This window comes from Falco biarmicus, chromosome 10 (assembly GCF_023638135.1).
Source record: "Falco biarmicus isolate bFalBia1 chromosome 10, bFalBia1.pri, whole genome shotgun sequence".
NCBI classification, from domain to species: Eukaryota; Metazoa; Chordata; class Aves; order Falconiformes; family Falconidae; genus Falco; species Falco biarmicus.
In genome coordinates this window covers 29,942,558-29,959,175 of record NC_079297.1, presented here as the reverse complement: position 1 = coordinate 29,959,175, position 16,618 = coordinate 29,942,558, and the positions used below count along the sequence as shown (strand labels likewise).

The 16,618-nt window shown below is 41.0% G+C and overlaps 1 protein-coding gene across 9 annotated transcripts in view; it reads right to left on the bottom strand.

Annotated features, from left to right (window-relative positions):
* DENND2B (DENN domain containing 2B) overlaps positions 1-16,618 on the bottom strand; it is a 180,379-nt gene that overhangs the window by 45,938 nt on the left and 117,823 nt on the right. For all 9 annotated transcript variants that reach the window (XM_056353629.1, XM_056353626.1, XM_056353623.1 and 6 more), the window contains 5 exons: positions 9,540-9,688; positions 6,597-6,812; positions 3,673-3,769; positions 2,678-2,722; positions 176-360 (listed from right to left, as the gene is read on the bottom strand). In XM_056353629.1, the coding sequence (XP_056209604.1) occupies positions 176-360; positions 2,678-2,722; positions 3,673-3,769; positions 6,597-6,812; positions 9,540-9,688 (692 nt within the window). The remainder of the gene's footprint in view (positions 1-175; positions 361-2,677; positions 2,723-3,672; positions 3,770-6,596; positions 6,813-9,539; positions 9,689-16,618) is intronic.

The following is a 16,618-nucleotide window of genomic DNA, read 5'->3' as shown; positions in this document are numbered from 1 at the left end:
TGAAATAGGCAAAGCTTTCAGTCATCTTCTCTATGCCCTTCCCTTTGTAATAGATCACTTTGGAACAATTACAAAAGTTGAATTAACTACATTTAAAAATAGATTTCTATTAATTTTCCCACTTATTCACTTTACTGATCTTAGAATGAACCGCACGTAAGAATTTTTCTTTTACCTTGGGAAACTGATATGTCACTTCTGGGAGGTAAGTGTTTTTAGACGGCTTCTTTTTCAGTGACACTACCACAAAATACTCAAATAACTCCCGTTCCTGCCATTCAATCAGCTCCAGCTCCAGGGTGCGATAACTTGGAGCTCTCTTCAGCATTGACTGGATGTGTACTAGACGCTGGGTATGAGCTAGCATTTAAAAAAAGAAAAGAAAAAAAAATACCACCAGATCATTACCTGGGACTCTAATGCACATGTGTAAGCCATAGTCATTCACAAAGGGCTTTCAATTAGCTGGTATATCATTCCAAGCATGTTCTCCTTTCAAAAGCAAACTTTCATACTCTAGCCTCCCTCACTAATTGCATCCATAAATCAAAACTCTCTCCAAGTACTGAAGTGATGCAACACTAAGTCACTGAAATAATTTGCAGCTCATAATTGTTACCCTGCCAAAGGTCTGCTTTTCCTTCACACATAAGACTAGATTATAAGCCCTTGTGTGGGTGTGTAAATGCATGACGGCCTCCAGGGTGACACATCTCAGGCCTGACTTGGACCTGGTTTATGTAGGTGAAGAACAGTTCTGTGACCTGTCCTATGTAACACAGCTTTATGCTAAGAACAGCTAAAGGTCTATTTTCTCCTCCACAGCACAGGCATAGCCCACACAAGCCATGGAACGATCTCCAGGGAAGGGGGAAGGAAAGGAAAGAGGTGTGAATTGCCTCCTGTGGAATTGCTTTGCTTGCGCCAATTTGATTGACAGGCAATCTTAGATTCATGGTCACCTCCAGTCCCGATTCAAAGGTATTCCTTGATCCAGTGACTTGTTGCTAGATGTGTATGGCAGACTAGTCAGTAACATCATTACCAGTTCTGTAGACCAATAAGTGAAAACAACTAAGAAAAAACAGCTTTCTGCGTGCTCTTCCCCACCTCTTCACACCAGGACACCTCTGTGCAATGGTAAATGAATTATTAGCAGCACATGTCAATCTCTTAAGGCTGTATTCACTGACACTGCTCAGTTTGCAAAAGGCAGACTGTCCCTTGTGGTAGGAAAATAAGGCAACACAAGCACTCAATCACAGCAATAATTAATTGACAGAAAGAAAGGGAAACCCCTTGATGGCCAGCTGTCATTAAAATGGTTCAACAACACACAAATTAAAAATAATTTTGATAAAGTACTTGGGTCTTGGTGTGACTGCACAACTAGGGAAGCTAAATCCCAAGAAATAACCTACCTTGTCCTGCTTTGAGATAGCCCCACACCGCCAGACAGTGCTTTATATTTGCAAAAGGTGAAAACAAAGAGCCCATCCCACCCCAGCAAATGCGGACCCAGTGAATCCGGCTGTGCTACACATGACAATTGGATCTTTGGCTGAGGGTGCCCTGAGAACATCAACATAAACATAAGGTCAGGCAGGAGCAGTTGCTTAGGGAGCCATCAGAATCAAGATCATCCATTCCACAACAAAGGGGGGGAGAAAGCTTCCCAGTTTCCAGTGAAATCAGAATATCCTCCCAGTAACAAGAGAGAGGCCAGGCCCCATCTGTCTCCTTTCCTGGGCTATGACCAAAAGCAAGCCCTGCATTTTTTGACACAAAAGAGAAACAGAACTGAAAGCAGTTTTGGGCTGGTACCTGCCTATGAGTCTTTTTCCACAGATCACTGTACTATGTTGCAGAGCCTTTTTTGGGTGGTCTTACCACCATCTATCTGGAAAAAACCTTTTCCCTAAGATAATCTTTTCCAGCAAGTTTTCCTGCATGAACAGGTGACCTCTGCAGTGGACAGACATGAGTGCTTGCCCTTTATCTTATAACCACAGCTCCACAGTCTTGGGGTTTTTCCCCTCACTTGCTAACATCATGATGGGTTTTTAGTAAAAAAATCTGTTGTTGCTGCCTTCAACTTTTTTATAGTTCTCTCTGTGTATGAGGACTCTTGAAAATGAGGGACTAATTTACTGGCCTGGCTCAAGCAGAGTTTGTGCAGGTGCTGTGCACTGATAAAAGAATTCCTAGAATTTGGAGACTGCAGACCTATAAAAGACTAGAAGGACTGCTACACTGGACCAGACCCAGAACCTTACCTCCAACAGCAAACAGCAGTAAACACTTAAAGCAGTGTATGAATAAAGAAGAGAGAATATTTATCCAATCTCATCCCTCTAAGTCTGCACCCAGTAGTCAGTCTGGAAAACATCAGCATCTGTGAAGTGGCTGACAAAGCAAGTCTATCAAAGGTCCTGTTCTTCATTATATGACACAGTTGCCAAATCCTTGTTAGATCCTCACAGCTCATTTTGTCCTTGCTTTCCACATTCAGGCTCCTGTGTTGGAAACTTTGTGAGCTCTGCAGTAATGGAGTTAGCATAGTTCAGGAAGGAAAATACAGGCCATGGACAGGAACAACACATAGTAGCAGGAGAATGTATGTTAATAAGGTCTGTGATGGTGGCTGACTAGAAGTTATTGAAGGCTAATCCCTTACCTTTAAACCTGTCATCTGAGTCACTCTCACTCTCGCTGTTCTCATCTGCAGAGGAGATAGAGGAGGGATCAGTTAATGCAAAACCAAAGTAAACATAAACTTGGTTTACTGTGGTGAAACTGGGAGAAATCATGTCTCACACCGAGCCTTGCGATCCATGCATGCTTTTCCCTCAGTTTTAAAATAACTTGAAATAAAATGTTTGAATGACTCCTTAGACTGTGTTTTCCTTGGAAAAAGTTTCAATTTTGCTTGAGAATAAGAGCTTTGTTTTGATGAAAGTGCAAAATTCATTCTCCACTACAGCAAGTGGTTGCACTAAACCCTCATCTATGTTAAGCTACAGAAGTGAACGTGCCATTTGGAAAATGGATTTTAACCCTTCCACTTATTTTTCAGACTTCAGGGTTTTTTGCAAAAAAGTTATAGAGCACTTGAGAAGTTAAAGTAAGGCTTATAAGCTTTCCCTGTCTGGGCAACATTCTCAACCACCAGAACTCATCAAACCAAGTGAGAATAACATGCAAAAGTAACCTTATGACAAGACCTATTTCTGAGGCGTACTCACATTAAAGCTCTATTGTACTCCCTACTGCAGACATGGCCTGAATTTCTCTTTGGCCCCTGCTTTTTCAGAAGCAGTCTGAAGTGCAGTCTGAGTTACATTCACAAGCCACGAAAAAGCATGAATGAATTACAAGGTCAAAACTGAGTTTTGGACAAAACATACAGATGCAAATTACTTGAAATATGAACTAAAGAAGAAGCTGGATAAGTCCAGCTGATCATGGGATTAATACGATGGACAACACTGAGAATCCCATTTATTTTTAGCTCATCCCCGTTTTCTCCTCTTGCAGACAGAAAGGTATCATTGTTCACAGAAGAAAGTTCTAAATAAAGTTGAGCCCAGGGTAGGTGTGGAGGAAAGAAGGGAACCTGTTAATCCTGTAACATTCAAATGGATTCACTGAACCCTGATGCTTGTGTCATACCTCGTAGGGATGCTGTCTCAATATTGGACATAGAAAGTTTCTTCAGTCGTTTTTTCCCTCTTTTTGCACTGTAGATGGAATTGATTCTTTGGACAAGCTGCAAAACAAGAAAATGAGAAATCAGTAAGACCAAACACTTTTCTGTCAGGAGGCTTTTAATTAATCTATCAAAACAAAGAATTTGACCATGGATGATAGGCCAGCCAAACCCTGCAAAGCCTTTACTATTTCAAAATGCATTACTTATCTCTTATTTTGAATCCCATTTGTTTGACTTACTCATTCCTTTACCTACGGATATATTTTTTAAAAAATAACTCAGAAACCTAAATCTCATTTTCAAAAATCTCACAGACATTAGCAATAAAAGCACAATGAGCCTGAGGATTCAAAGGTAGTTGTTATCCTCTACCACCCTCATTCCTCTCTATGCTATTGTTTCTCTCTTCATTTGCATTCTTAGTAAGCGATCCATTAGCCATATCCAACTTCGCCAAATGCTCATGAACCTTAAGAACATATTTTATTTTGAAGATAAGAGTAACATGTGTTGGCACCTCTCTGAAGAGATGGTCCTAACTTCTTAAAGCCTTTTCAGGTACAGAGCAACCCAGCTGCTTTGAAGCTGTATTGTACCATACTGAGGATCAGGCCCATACAGACACCTCCTCCCCCCCCCCTTCCAACTCATGCTGTACTTATGTTACTTCACAGGTGCTCTATCTACTGTCTCCAATCTTACTCTTATCTACAAGAGTATTTTGAAGTTAGCTACTAGCGCTGGGTTTAGCTGGCTTTAACCAGCACTAGCCAGAATTTTAACTCCTGGTAATCATCTTTCTGACTTCCCTCAGAAGGGCTAATGCAGATGACAACTGCCTATCCAAAAATATCTGAGAAGATGGAATATATTAATGGGAACTTGGGTTTAGTGCCTTCAACAGGAAGCTGGGATTACTAAGAATTCGTAATTAAACCGAATATTATAACTTCTGTAGTGCCATAAATATGTAGCAATTAATCTTCATAATGTTTTATGGGTCAGGAATAGTATCATTCCATAGCAGCTATACTCCTAGAACCATGCTACATTTTGCAGAAGCTGTTTGATCTCAGCTTGCAGAGAGAAATAAACTCAGTGAAACTAATTCACCATAGACAGGGTAGAAAGTCAGTAACAGAGCACAGACTGGAACAAAAACTCATGAGACCCCTCCAACAGAGGAAGCAGGTCTGGCCCAGAACGAACAGTTTTAAGTATTAAAATCCTCACTTGTTTTCCCGTGTGAAGCAGTATCAGGGATTTTGCCTCTACATGCTGACTGAGCCACGTACAACCCGCCAGTAAGGCTCAGCTAGAATTTCTCAGCTTGTGGCCGTGCTGCTGGCTCTGCCTGCTGGGAACCTGCACAGCACCACAGCAGAACCAGCAGGATGAAACCCTGCCCGGCTCCCACGTGTGCTGGCAGAGGAACTCCTGCATGTGGGCACTACACAAGGCATCAGGAACCAGGAGTGAGGGGCCTTGCTGGGATTTTTCACTCCCTGTGCTGCGCTACTTGGCAGTTCTTCTGCTTGAGCTACTTCAATGGGGGTAAAATACCTGCACTGTGGTAAGAAAAGCCCAGATGTTTAAAGCATTCGGATATTCCTTCACAAAGCTGGGGGTGGTACCGAACAGGAGTTTCTCAGGTTTGATGTCTTCCCTCTAATAACTAACATTTTCTCAAAAAACCCCTGAGATTCTCTAAAATACATGATTCTAGGGGCTACAGTGATCAAAAATAGAAATTATCACAAGATTTATGATAAAACTATGAATATTCATATGCTGAAAACATAATTTCACACAAGGAATAGGTCTGTTCCTTAGATAAAAAATAAAAATAATAATAAAAAAAGAAAGCTGGATACAAAACTAACAGCCAAACTTTCCAAGTTTTACTCAAAACCAAGCAGTAAGTTACTCTCTAAGTCACTCTTAACTTTCTTCACAGACGTATGCTCATTTGTGCAGTAAAACAGTATATTCCAAGAAAGTAAAAATATAGTAAATTAAGGATGTAGGAGTAATTTCCTTATTTTTGTTTGTTTCCTGCTTAAACAGAATTTCAGACTAATTGACAGGAACATAAAAATCTCCCTCTACTCACAGTATTTACAGTCATATACTTTAAAATATGCTTTCTAATAAGAACAGAGCTAAATATACAGTAAAAATCAACTTTGTTCACAAGCCAAAAATAAATATATTGGCTATTCTCCCCGTCTCTGTTGCTATTGTACTAGAAAAGGTTTGCTGGGTTTTTATGTTGTTGTTTGGGGGCTTGGGTTTTTTTCACATCCCATTTTGAATTAGAAACTCCTTGAAAAATGGAAAATTAATTTTTACTTCAAACACATCAGACATCAGGGTCCTCAGGATGGGATAGGTTGTGAGTAAATGAAGTGAACTGTATTAGGCCAACAAAGTTATTTTCCTGAGACCAGTAAACAAATGATGGGGAAAAAAACCACTTCAGATGCTGCTGCATGTTATAAATAATAATTCCTTGGCCATCACTCATTCAAAATCATAAAGTGAGGTACACAACAATGCTCTGGCCAACAGAGCTTAAAGCAAAGTGTGGAAAAAAAGAATTGGCTTAAAATCAACTCTGTGCAAAGATGGCAATCAGATGTTTGCTACTCTTGGACCTAGGGCAGAGTTACCCACTTGTAGGGAAGGGATTTTCACAGTACAGCTCTATGTAAAAAAGGAGTACACCTTGGCTCCTGAGAGTTACTGTTTCTGTTTTGATTTCAATTTTCCTTTAACTCCAAAAAAACAGCTTTCAGTGATGGCTAAAGGCTGGACAGAAATTTGCAAGCTCTTGCAGACAGGTGACCTATCCTCAGCATAAGTTTAATCACCCTGCCAGTACCTTTGGGATTCTCCTTGCCCGCCGTGTAGACAGAAGCTCACTTGTGGTACTCAGGCTGTCCTCATTGAGGCTGGAAGGGGAGGAGGGAATGCCAAGCTGAGCCAGAAGCAGCATGTCATCGTGGCTGTGCCGCTTGGGCAGCCGTGGTAAGCGGTGGCTCTTCCTTTCTGACCAGTTCCCGACGCGCAGCGACTGGCTGCTGGGCTTCGAAGGTAGCTGCAGGAACAAGAACAGCTTGAGCTCTTCACCTCCTCAGCAACACTTAGTGCAGAAGCAGTTCTTTGTGAGCGGGTGGTGGCTACACAAGGACACCACGCCAGGTAAGCCACTGCTCTGCTGGATATGTGCAAAGAGAAGGTTCAAGGTCAAAAAGAAGGGACAGGGGTCAGTATCTAAGACTTTAAAGTTCAAAGAAAACAATACTACTTTTTTGCTGTGGTGCATTTCCATGCACCCACATCACATCAACATTACAGGCCTTCAAACCTAACTTAAAGGCTCGGCTGATATCAGAACACTGACCCAATGGCCTGATCCATCTCTTTCATGTGCAGTAGTGAAAATCAGGAGCAATTACATCAAAGTCGCTATTTTATCCTAGAGAAAGAAAGTAGATAATCAAGCTTGCTGTACTTCCATGGTGTTAAGATGCTTTAAGATCCGCCAGTGTGCAGAGGCACAGTAACAGCTTTGTCTTGCATTCCCCCAAAAACTCCCTTTCAAACTCCAAACTCTTATTACAGAGGGAAGGGAAAAATCTCCCTGACAGGATTAAGCACCAAGTAACAGCTATCTTTAAAAAAAAAATGGGCCTCTTTAAGAGCAGTCCTTTGAGCAGCTCTGCCCAGCTCTCAGGAAAGTTAATTGGCAGGCTGGCGAGGCTGGGTCCCTGCCTCCTCTTCCCAAACACAAACACTGCAAGAAGCTTAACCAGCACATCTAGAAACAAGTACTATTACGTCAAACAGCTGTCAGTTGGCATTTACTAATATTCTATTAGCAGTATTATGAGCTATAAACCTTCAGTAATCAACGTCCTATTTGTTCTACTTGGAGTGCTTATTACAGTGCCATCATATCTGGGATTAAACATAAGTGTTTCTGTACGTGTTGTGGGCTTTGCATCACAAATACAATGTCATCAATAAAGCATTTTTTTTATACCTGATGACTTAAAGAACTGAAAATAACAAATGGGAAAGGAGAAGATACAGCGGGATTCAAAATGACCACAAGCCAGTGTTTCTGAGGTCTCTGCTTACCACAGGTTAGCATGCCAGGAAAATCTGCAGCAGTCTATACTTTAATGAAAGGAATTCTTTTTCAAGACGACTGTTGAAAGCCTGCTGACCTTCTGATCTCTTCCATCTTGTTTATCAGCATCCATGACTCAAAAGTCATGTTGCTAATCCAGCTATGTTGCTATGATGGAAAAACTGGGTGATAAATCATTGCCAAAGCTGCCATTCTTCAGGAAATTGAGACTTTTCTATTTCTGGTCATTGAAGAATTACCCAGACCCATAGTTGGCCTGCTGTTAGTGTCTCTTTGCTTTAAATATCAGCACAATGACAGTGCAATTATGGCAGGACTGACTCCTGGCAGGAAAATCCTGGCAGAATTTCAGTAAGAAGTTACCACAATAAAGATACAGCCCTGTTGCAAAGATACCAGAGAGTACTTGTTTACTGAGCAACTTTACAGAAGTCATTTTAATCTGTATATCCTTTGGTCACCCTGTGTAAAACAGCGCCCAGTGGACAGTATCTTACTATGGACCTATATATGGTTCCTACCCTAGTAGTATACCCTGTTGTATCTTCTAGATGCTACACAATTCCTGTTCACACACACAGAGACAAAAATAATTGTTATGCATAGTATGTCACTCACTACGAGATTATCTTTATGGCTGCAGTTTCTTTCTCCTTACTCTGCCTGATTACTACTTTCCACTTGCTCCCTTTTCAGTAGCTTTGCTGAAAAGTCTCCTGTTTTACAAATGATGTGCTAGGTGCATACTAAGAATCCTGGTAATACTTTTTTTGTCTCCTGGACTGCAATGCTCACACGCACACAAAATAAGTGAAAGAAAATACATTCAGTTTTGTTCTAGGTCTCTTTACAAGGCAAAAATGTAAATTGTTGTAACCTTTTGTTCAACTGCAAATTTTCTGTTGATTCAGTGCAAACTGAAGTTCCTTTCAAAGGCATTTTGAATCTCAAAATTAAGTATGTGATGGAATTTACATTTTTCCTTATGAACACAATGATCCCATAAACAACAAAGCACCTGGCATTTCACAGCATTCACAAAAAACAGACTGCTGCTTTGGAAAATTCACCACAAAATGGAAAGTCTGCAGGGTTCCTGGTCTTTTACTTTATGCTGTAAACACAACTTACACAGCCTTGTTAAATGCAGACACTCAGGTTTTTCTGATTATTTTATTATTCATTTATTTATTGGGGGGGCATACTTGGCATTCTCCATGTTACTATAAAACACACTACGCTATGTACTTCAAATGAGCAAAGTCACAATAGGCCTTGCGTCACAATACGTGGGCAAGACTTTTTCCCTCCTCTCCCTACTAAAAAGCCCAGCAGTGAATGCAGAGGCAATTCACAAAGAGGTGCAGCCACACAAATAATTTAGGGCCAGATTCAGCTCACAACCAACCAGCTGAAGGAAGCTGCTTAAATGTATCAAGCCGTAGCCGGCACAAAGAGGCATCAGCTTCAGCAGCGCAGCACTGGGAAGCTGAGCTACAGCTGCCAAGAGCATTGCCTGCAACGGTTGCTGCGTTTGATCACACTAGTCTTCCTGATAACCTTTCTCATTCACTAAGGCTGGCCTTCCTCCTATGCCATGGCTGATTTTCTTGCCAAAGTTTTAAATAAGCTTCAAGCCCAGAGCGCCGGGCACTGCCGTGCCATTACCTGGGGAGGTGATGTGTATTTCCTGTCCTGCGGCGTCCACATCCTGTGCAAAGAATCCAGGGAATTCTCGGAGAGCTGGTGGGATTTTCGGCCCGCGTGACGGCCTTTCAGCTCCACATCCTCATACGGGTTTTCCTTGGGTGACTCGCCTTCATGGTTTGGTTTTTTTTTGTGGGGTTTGTTTTTTTTTTTAAGAAAAGAAAAACAGACAGGAATGTAAAGTTAAAAAAAAATAAAAATCATGTGAACCAAGTGAAAGGCTTTTAGAAAAGCTCCTCGGCTTTCAGCATGACTCATCCCTCTAGCTGCAGCTGGAAGTATTTGGAGGAGAACTTGGCTATGAGGTCCACAAGTTTCTTTGGTGTTTTTTTTTACTGCCTTTTTTTTTTTTTTTAAATAAAATGCAAAGATTTCACAAGACGTGCTTCTGAGCATCTGCAGCTGTGGAAAATTTATTGATATATAAAAGCTAAGGCGCATAACTACTTTAAAGTGTATCAGTAGATTTTATAAATCTATAGCAGCCCCTTGCAAGGTAAAATGAATAGCAATAAATAACTCTTCTCAACATACCACCCTTACACACAATAAGACAACTTTTATTTCATGCTACCTTCATTTTTCTCTTCCCCTGAGGGAAAAAAAAAAAAAAAAGAATAAAAACTTTGGCTCAGCAGTGCCAAGAGAGAAGTTGGAAATGTAAAAGATGAAGGAAGAATTTCTGCCTCAACCATACTGCACCCTCAAAATGTTCTTTAAAACACATTATGCCTTTTAATTAAGCAGCTGTTCACTTCAATTTATGCAAAATTAATATCTCCCAGAAGGAAACTCATCCAGTAATATATAGAGACTTGAACAGTTAAACGCTAAATGTGACAAATGAAAAATACATCAAAAAGCAGACTGCAAACTTGGAATTTTTAGCATTTGAAAACCAGAACCAAAATTTATAGTCCAGATTTAAATGAGATCCAATATCCTTTGGCAGCCTAAGGAACAGTAGAATAATCCACCATCCTCTTCTCAAAACTCCTGAACTCACTAAACCTCTTAATGAACTAAGAAACACAAAAATGAATGAGTACAACCAGTAAAATGAACATTTTGTATCCATTTCTCCAGACGGTTCATAATAAGGAACTGGTTTAGAACTTCAGGTTTTTCAAACACAGGGTCATTCCAGTTTCCCAACCATCTTACACAGAAAATCATCCCCAAAAAAGTGATCTACTCAAACTGAAGACTTGAATTTGCAGAAACTCGAAACACACAGGAAGTTCAAAGCTTTTGAACCAACTTGCTTTTGGTTTTATATCTAAAGATGACTTTAAAACTCATGGGATTAGTACAACATATATTGCAATACAAGCTATTAAATACAAGAAATTCAGGCTTTCCTGCCTACTGCATCAAATGAGGACAGAAAGATATAGCGTGGTTTATTGCTCACACTTTTACAAAAAAATATTCACCACTTTTACAGAGATGGGAGCTGAAGCATAGGTGTTTTCAGTGAGAGAAAGGCATCTATTAATACCCTGCTCATTTGACTATCCTTTTTTTATTCTAGACAGAATGTTACATTTCCTTATTGTACAACAACAGCAGTTTGTGCTTTCTACTTTATTGGTAAGCCTGGAAGTGTGAGACTGCTTGATTCATCAATTATAGCCATAAGAGCTTTTGCTTAGCAAGTTCACTTATTCACAATACAAGTAAAAATACAGTTTTGCTTCAGTAGCGCATCATAATAAGATTTCTAGTCAAATGTAAGCACAAGAGTGAATGTTTTAGCTTTATTTTAATTAGATGCCTGAATAACTGCTGCTCGTTAAGGATGTCTGAATTGGCAATCACAGCTTATTATTCTACCCAGAGGGAATCTGATTCTAGAGGCAGCACTCTCATCACAGTCAATGGAAAGAACACCTTCAGGTGCATGAGTCCTTAGAAGAAAGTGCTTTTGATGAATGCAATGAACAGGATAAATCTTAAGCAACAAATATTCCTAAAAAAATTTAAAGCTACAAATGTCCTGGGAGGACTATGGAATTGATTGGTTCACTCTGTAGGAAGAAAAATAAATAGATATTGCACACTGATTCTGTTACTTGTAAACTCTAGAGCTCCAGATATGATAACCATAACAATAAATAGCCAACTTTGCAAAATGCAGTTACTTACTCAAAGCTAATTGGACTGTACTAGCATAATAAAATTTCTTGTAAGCCCAAGTCAAGTATAGGTCAAGCTTAGAATGGATTAACAGATTTCAAAATGCCCAGCTACATGAGACAGTGCTTAAACATATGCTTCCTTACGAAAACAAATGCTATTGCATTAGTCTGCACAGTATCCAAACTCCACAGAAGGAACAGGCCCATCAGTTGAAAAGAAACCTTTTTTAAAATGTAAAGCATTTATAACTTTTAGAGTAATTCTCTTTCCAAGACACAATGTAAAACAGCCTGAACCCAGTTAAACTCAACATTGCTAATGTTGACCTAAAATATTAAGTATAGAAACAGGCCTAGCGAAGTTTTGGATGAGAGAAGAGGGAGGAGCAAGGAACCATGAGCCGAGGCTGCTTTTCTGACTCATTTTCTACCAAAAGAAAGCTTGGGCCAAATTCCTCTTCAGTGTAAAGTGGAGGTCACTGGAGACACCACAGGGATTTTAACCCTTTCCCTAGAGCTGTGAGAGCTTCTTCAGATGACTGGTTTGCTGTTTAAGGCCACCTATTTCCTTTATTTTTCTCATTTGCTTAAAAATCAAATTATTTCAGGGTCGTGGTAGGTTTTTTTCATTTTGAAATGATGCCTTGAGACCAAATATGCCTCACCTATTCTTTCTTTCTAAGGAATAACATTCCATACCAAATCTCTGATAATGAAATAGTCTGTTCAATCTGAAACCTGGTTTTGCTGATTTGCCATTTGAACCAAGTATTTAGTTTGCCCAGTGAACTAGAAGACATAATTTACTCATCTAGGTCTTCAGCAATTTTCAAACCTTAGACAACCAATATTTTTTAGTATATAGGTTCTTCCTGGTAGATGAGACACAGAAGACCAGATACACAAAAAGAGCATTAGGCAGCCCAGACAGTCTGGTTTCTGTACAAGTGACAGGAAACCCAAGATGTCAAGTAAACTGCCTTAGAGCAGCATTTAACCCCATCTGACTGCACAGTGACTCCCTGCCATGGCAGAAAGACATGGGAAGTAGTAGCCACCAGCAGGTGTGGGTCCCAGACCAGTGGGAGGCTCTGAGGAAGAGCTGCAGTGGTGGCCGCTACTGCTGCAGCACAAAAATGAGGAAAGTTCCCATAGCTGGGCTGGCTCAGAGGTCTGCAGCTTTGATCTCTGCGTTTCTCCTCAACACCATCACTCCTCTAGTCCCAAGACCCAGGCAGAGAATGTTCACAAGCTGCAGTGCTTTTGCATTCGTTTGGATTTGCTGCAAAAGCAAAACACATTTAGAATGAAAGAGCAAGGAACATCCTTGTTCCTTCCATATGGATGTCTCTATTGGAAGCCAAAAGGAGAAGCATTACGCAGTATAGAGGCCAGGCTTGTCTTAATGAAGCTGATCCAACTGCCGCACAAGGCAACAGCAGACCAGCACTGACTTCAAAGGAAGCTGAATCAAATCTCCAGAATGCATACGGTCACATGGAATAGCAAGTCTTTGTTAACTACTGTCTCTAATCATCATCCCTGCCTCCAAATCTGTTCCCTTTATAAGCATTTTTTTCAAGTTTCCCACTCTCTTGAATTCTACGTACCGAACTGTTGAGTTAACACAGGGCATTTATCTACACGACATTTATCTTCTGAAGATCTCACATGCAATTTAATGATCGGTCCACAGGGGAAAGAGAAAAGAAAAAAAAGATAAAATAACCAGCGATCTTTAGAAAAATCCTGAGGAATGCAGTGCCTTCAGCTTAAGCATCGACGACTTTCCTCCAGCAGTTGCAATTCCTCACTCTGTGATGCTCTGCAAGTCAGCCCCACTGTGTCCCGAGGCAGCACACAATGTTCCTCTGCTCAGCCTCTCACACGTGGCAAATGGGAAGCAGACTCAGCAAGCCAGTCTCATGCTGAGAAAGGAGCGAAAATAAGGCTGAGGGGAAAAAAAAATGCAGGCAGACACTTCTCTATAAATGGCAGAAAGCAGGGAAATGCATCATTTCTTTCTAGATGGGAGGAATAATTATCAGAGGAATGAAGTGATTCACTGAGTGCTGATTATAACTCCTGCCTTTTGCACTGCCAGGAGGTGAGAAGAATCAAAGAGCAGGTAGACAATAAGGGAAAGGGCTCACCAACTTGTGTTAAGCTGGGTGCTGAATAAGGAGCCAATGCTCACAGAGGAGCTGCTGTCTCCAGACGGTGATGCTGAGTGCCCAAGCTACGAGCCTACTGCTTTGCCTGCTGGCTACATAGAAAGCCCAGGCCCGTGAGCTGTATGACTGAGACAGACAGTTAGCAACTCACAAATAAAACACCGTGTATTTCCCACACACTAGAGCATGTGCACAAAATATAGGGCAATTAATGTATTTTACATTCTAATGAACTGGGAGATGAAAGCTTCAGCTGTCATCTGAAGAGAGACTTGGGGAAAAGCAGCACATAACTCCAGAGGCAAGGAGTTGGAAATAGTGGCAATAAATGGGCAGAAAAAGAGGCCCAGATAGGCAGAATCAGGACTGAATAACAGACAAGGGGAAACACCCAAGTGAGCAGTCTGTAAGAACCGCTGATGCTTGTGGCACCTAACCCCTCAACTTTTTGTAGTGCTACTGTACCCACAGACACATGGTGCAACACCTACTCCTTCCCACACGTAATCCCCCTGACGGCACCTACACATCCTTGAACTACCTTTTTTACCCTCTGCCCATGACTTCTGTTGTAGATATAGCCCAATTCATCCAGTACACGTACATTTGGTGCACACAAGCCCTTGCAAAAATTAAGATAAAATACAACTGGGCAAGGAAGAAGCAAGCAGAGGAGGGTTGCTGGGGAATTCTGCTTTTGCTGTGATCAAAGAGGAAGCAATGGGAATGAACCTCTGAGTGCAAGCACCGCATGAGGGAACAGCACGGGATTCATGGGCTGTGCAGACTTACAGCTCCCCAGCATCTCTGGGCACTTAAGTCCAAAGAACTAGTCCGTGGTGAGAATCCAGGTGTGTTCATTGCAATGTGTATGCATTATTTATTTTATTACTAAAATTACACAAACGGAGATTCATACTGCCAGCGCTGGAGGAAAGCTCAACCACTGGGGTGTGTATGAGCATGTTCAGATCAAATGGATGAAACCCACAAAATCTCCACACTCTCATCAAGTATCTGAGCTTAGATCTATAGTATGTAGATGATCTCTCTCAACATCGGAGAAGCTGCAACTGTGCATCTCAGCTGAGGAATTTACCCCAGGTATCTGTAGACAGAGGAATATCTTCAATATAAATTTACAGCTAAGACACATTACAGCTGCTTTGAAAAGCTATTGCTGAGCAGTACTAAGTTACAGACCATTACCTGTTTATAATCTTACCACCTTCCAGCTCAGTACCATGTCCTCAGAAAAGTAGCAGAGCATCTGCAGCATGCAGAATTACAAGTCTAAAATAGGATTGGCCTTCTGAGCTCTGGTCCGTGGAGTCTGTCAGCGACAGCCTATGCTTTCTGAACTTCTCCAGTTTTGCTTTGACTTGCCACAAGCAGAAGAAACACTGCAGATACTTTCAGCTCCCTGCTATCTCTTCAGGGACTGCAAGAGCTTAGAGTTGTAAGCATAACGAAACGTTAGATAGAGAAGAATTAGCATGGCTGATAAATAAGTAAGAAACCTGACCCCCCAAAATAATCCATTTAACACTCAATCAAAAATCATGTGCATGAAAACATCTGATGACCAACTGTTAGCAAAGTACAGCATCACCATGCGTAAACTGCTTGCAATTCACAAAGATTTAACCCTGCTGACTTCAACACAGTTTCTGTATTTAAACTAGGATTTGGGAGAGCAGCCTCATGGTCATTTTACTCCCTGTTTTACTAACCTGCAGCATTGACTAGAGAACCAAGCGATCAAGCTGACAGAGACTGTCAAAAGAAGCTGTAGCAGATGGTATAGCAGTGAGACAGACTACACAGAGAAGAATGGAGATCTTAATAAAGCATGAAATGATTATTAAAAAATAACTGAAATCCGTGTATCCCAGTGTAGCAACAAAGCAGCAGGCTGATTGTCAATAGGATCAGACAGCTGGAGTATTTGGCCTTTCTTTGACAGGCCCATATGGATACTGTTTGATTTCATGTGCTCTGGCTGCCATTACCCTACAGTGTCTATTATTAAATTTGCCACTATTACACTTTGCAAAAACTCATATGCTTTTTAGACTGAGAGGCAGACTGGGGGTGTGGAAAAAGGCAGGAACATACGTTTCCCTGAACATTGCCTGCACCATCATTTTGTATTAATCCTAGCTCTTGACTTTGACTAACAACTATCCAGAGATCTCCTGGTAAGGGTCTGACTGAAAACCCAAAATGTGCTCAAAGAAGCAACCAGCACAGCACTTCTGGCAGGAGTGCAATGTCTCTAAGTTTGCTTCAGCTTCATAGCAGCTCAGCAATTCCAGTTTCCCCCAGATTTGTACAACTGTTTTGCTGTGAGGTGATAATATGACAGACAATAATGCAATACGAAAGCATGACAGGCAATAATGTGGCATGTGATGATGGGATTTTACTGGAAAGATCAGCTCGCTGTCTTTCTAACCTTTTTCCACATTTACTGGAAGAACTTTGCAAATGTTCTAATTTGAAAGCAATGTCAAGCTGGAACATCTTCCAACTGGACCTCAGTCATCATTTCTGCAGCTCTTGGCACACACAGCGAAGGATTCAGTAACACAGCTAAATCATCCCATTTGTTACACGACATGCACTATGTCCAATTTACATCAGAATTCAAAACAACTAATTGGTTTAGGAGAGGCAAAGTGCCTTATCAGGAGGGACAAAGGGAGTGACATCCTGTTCTGGA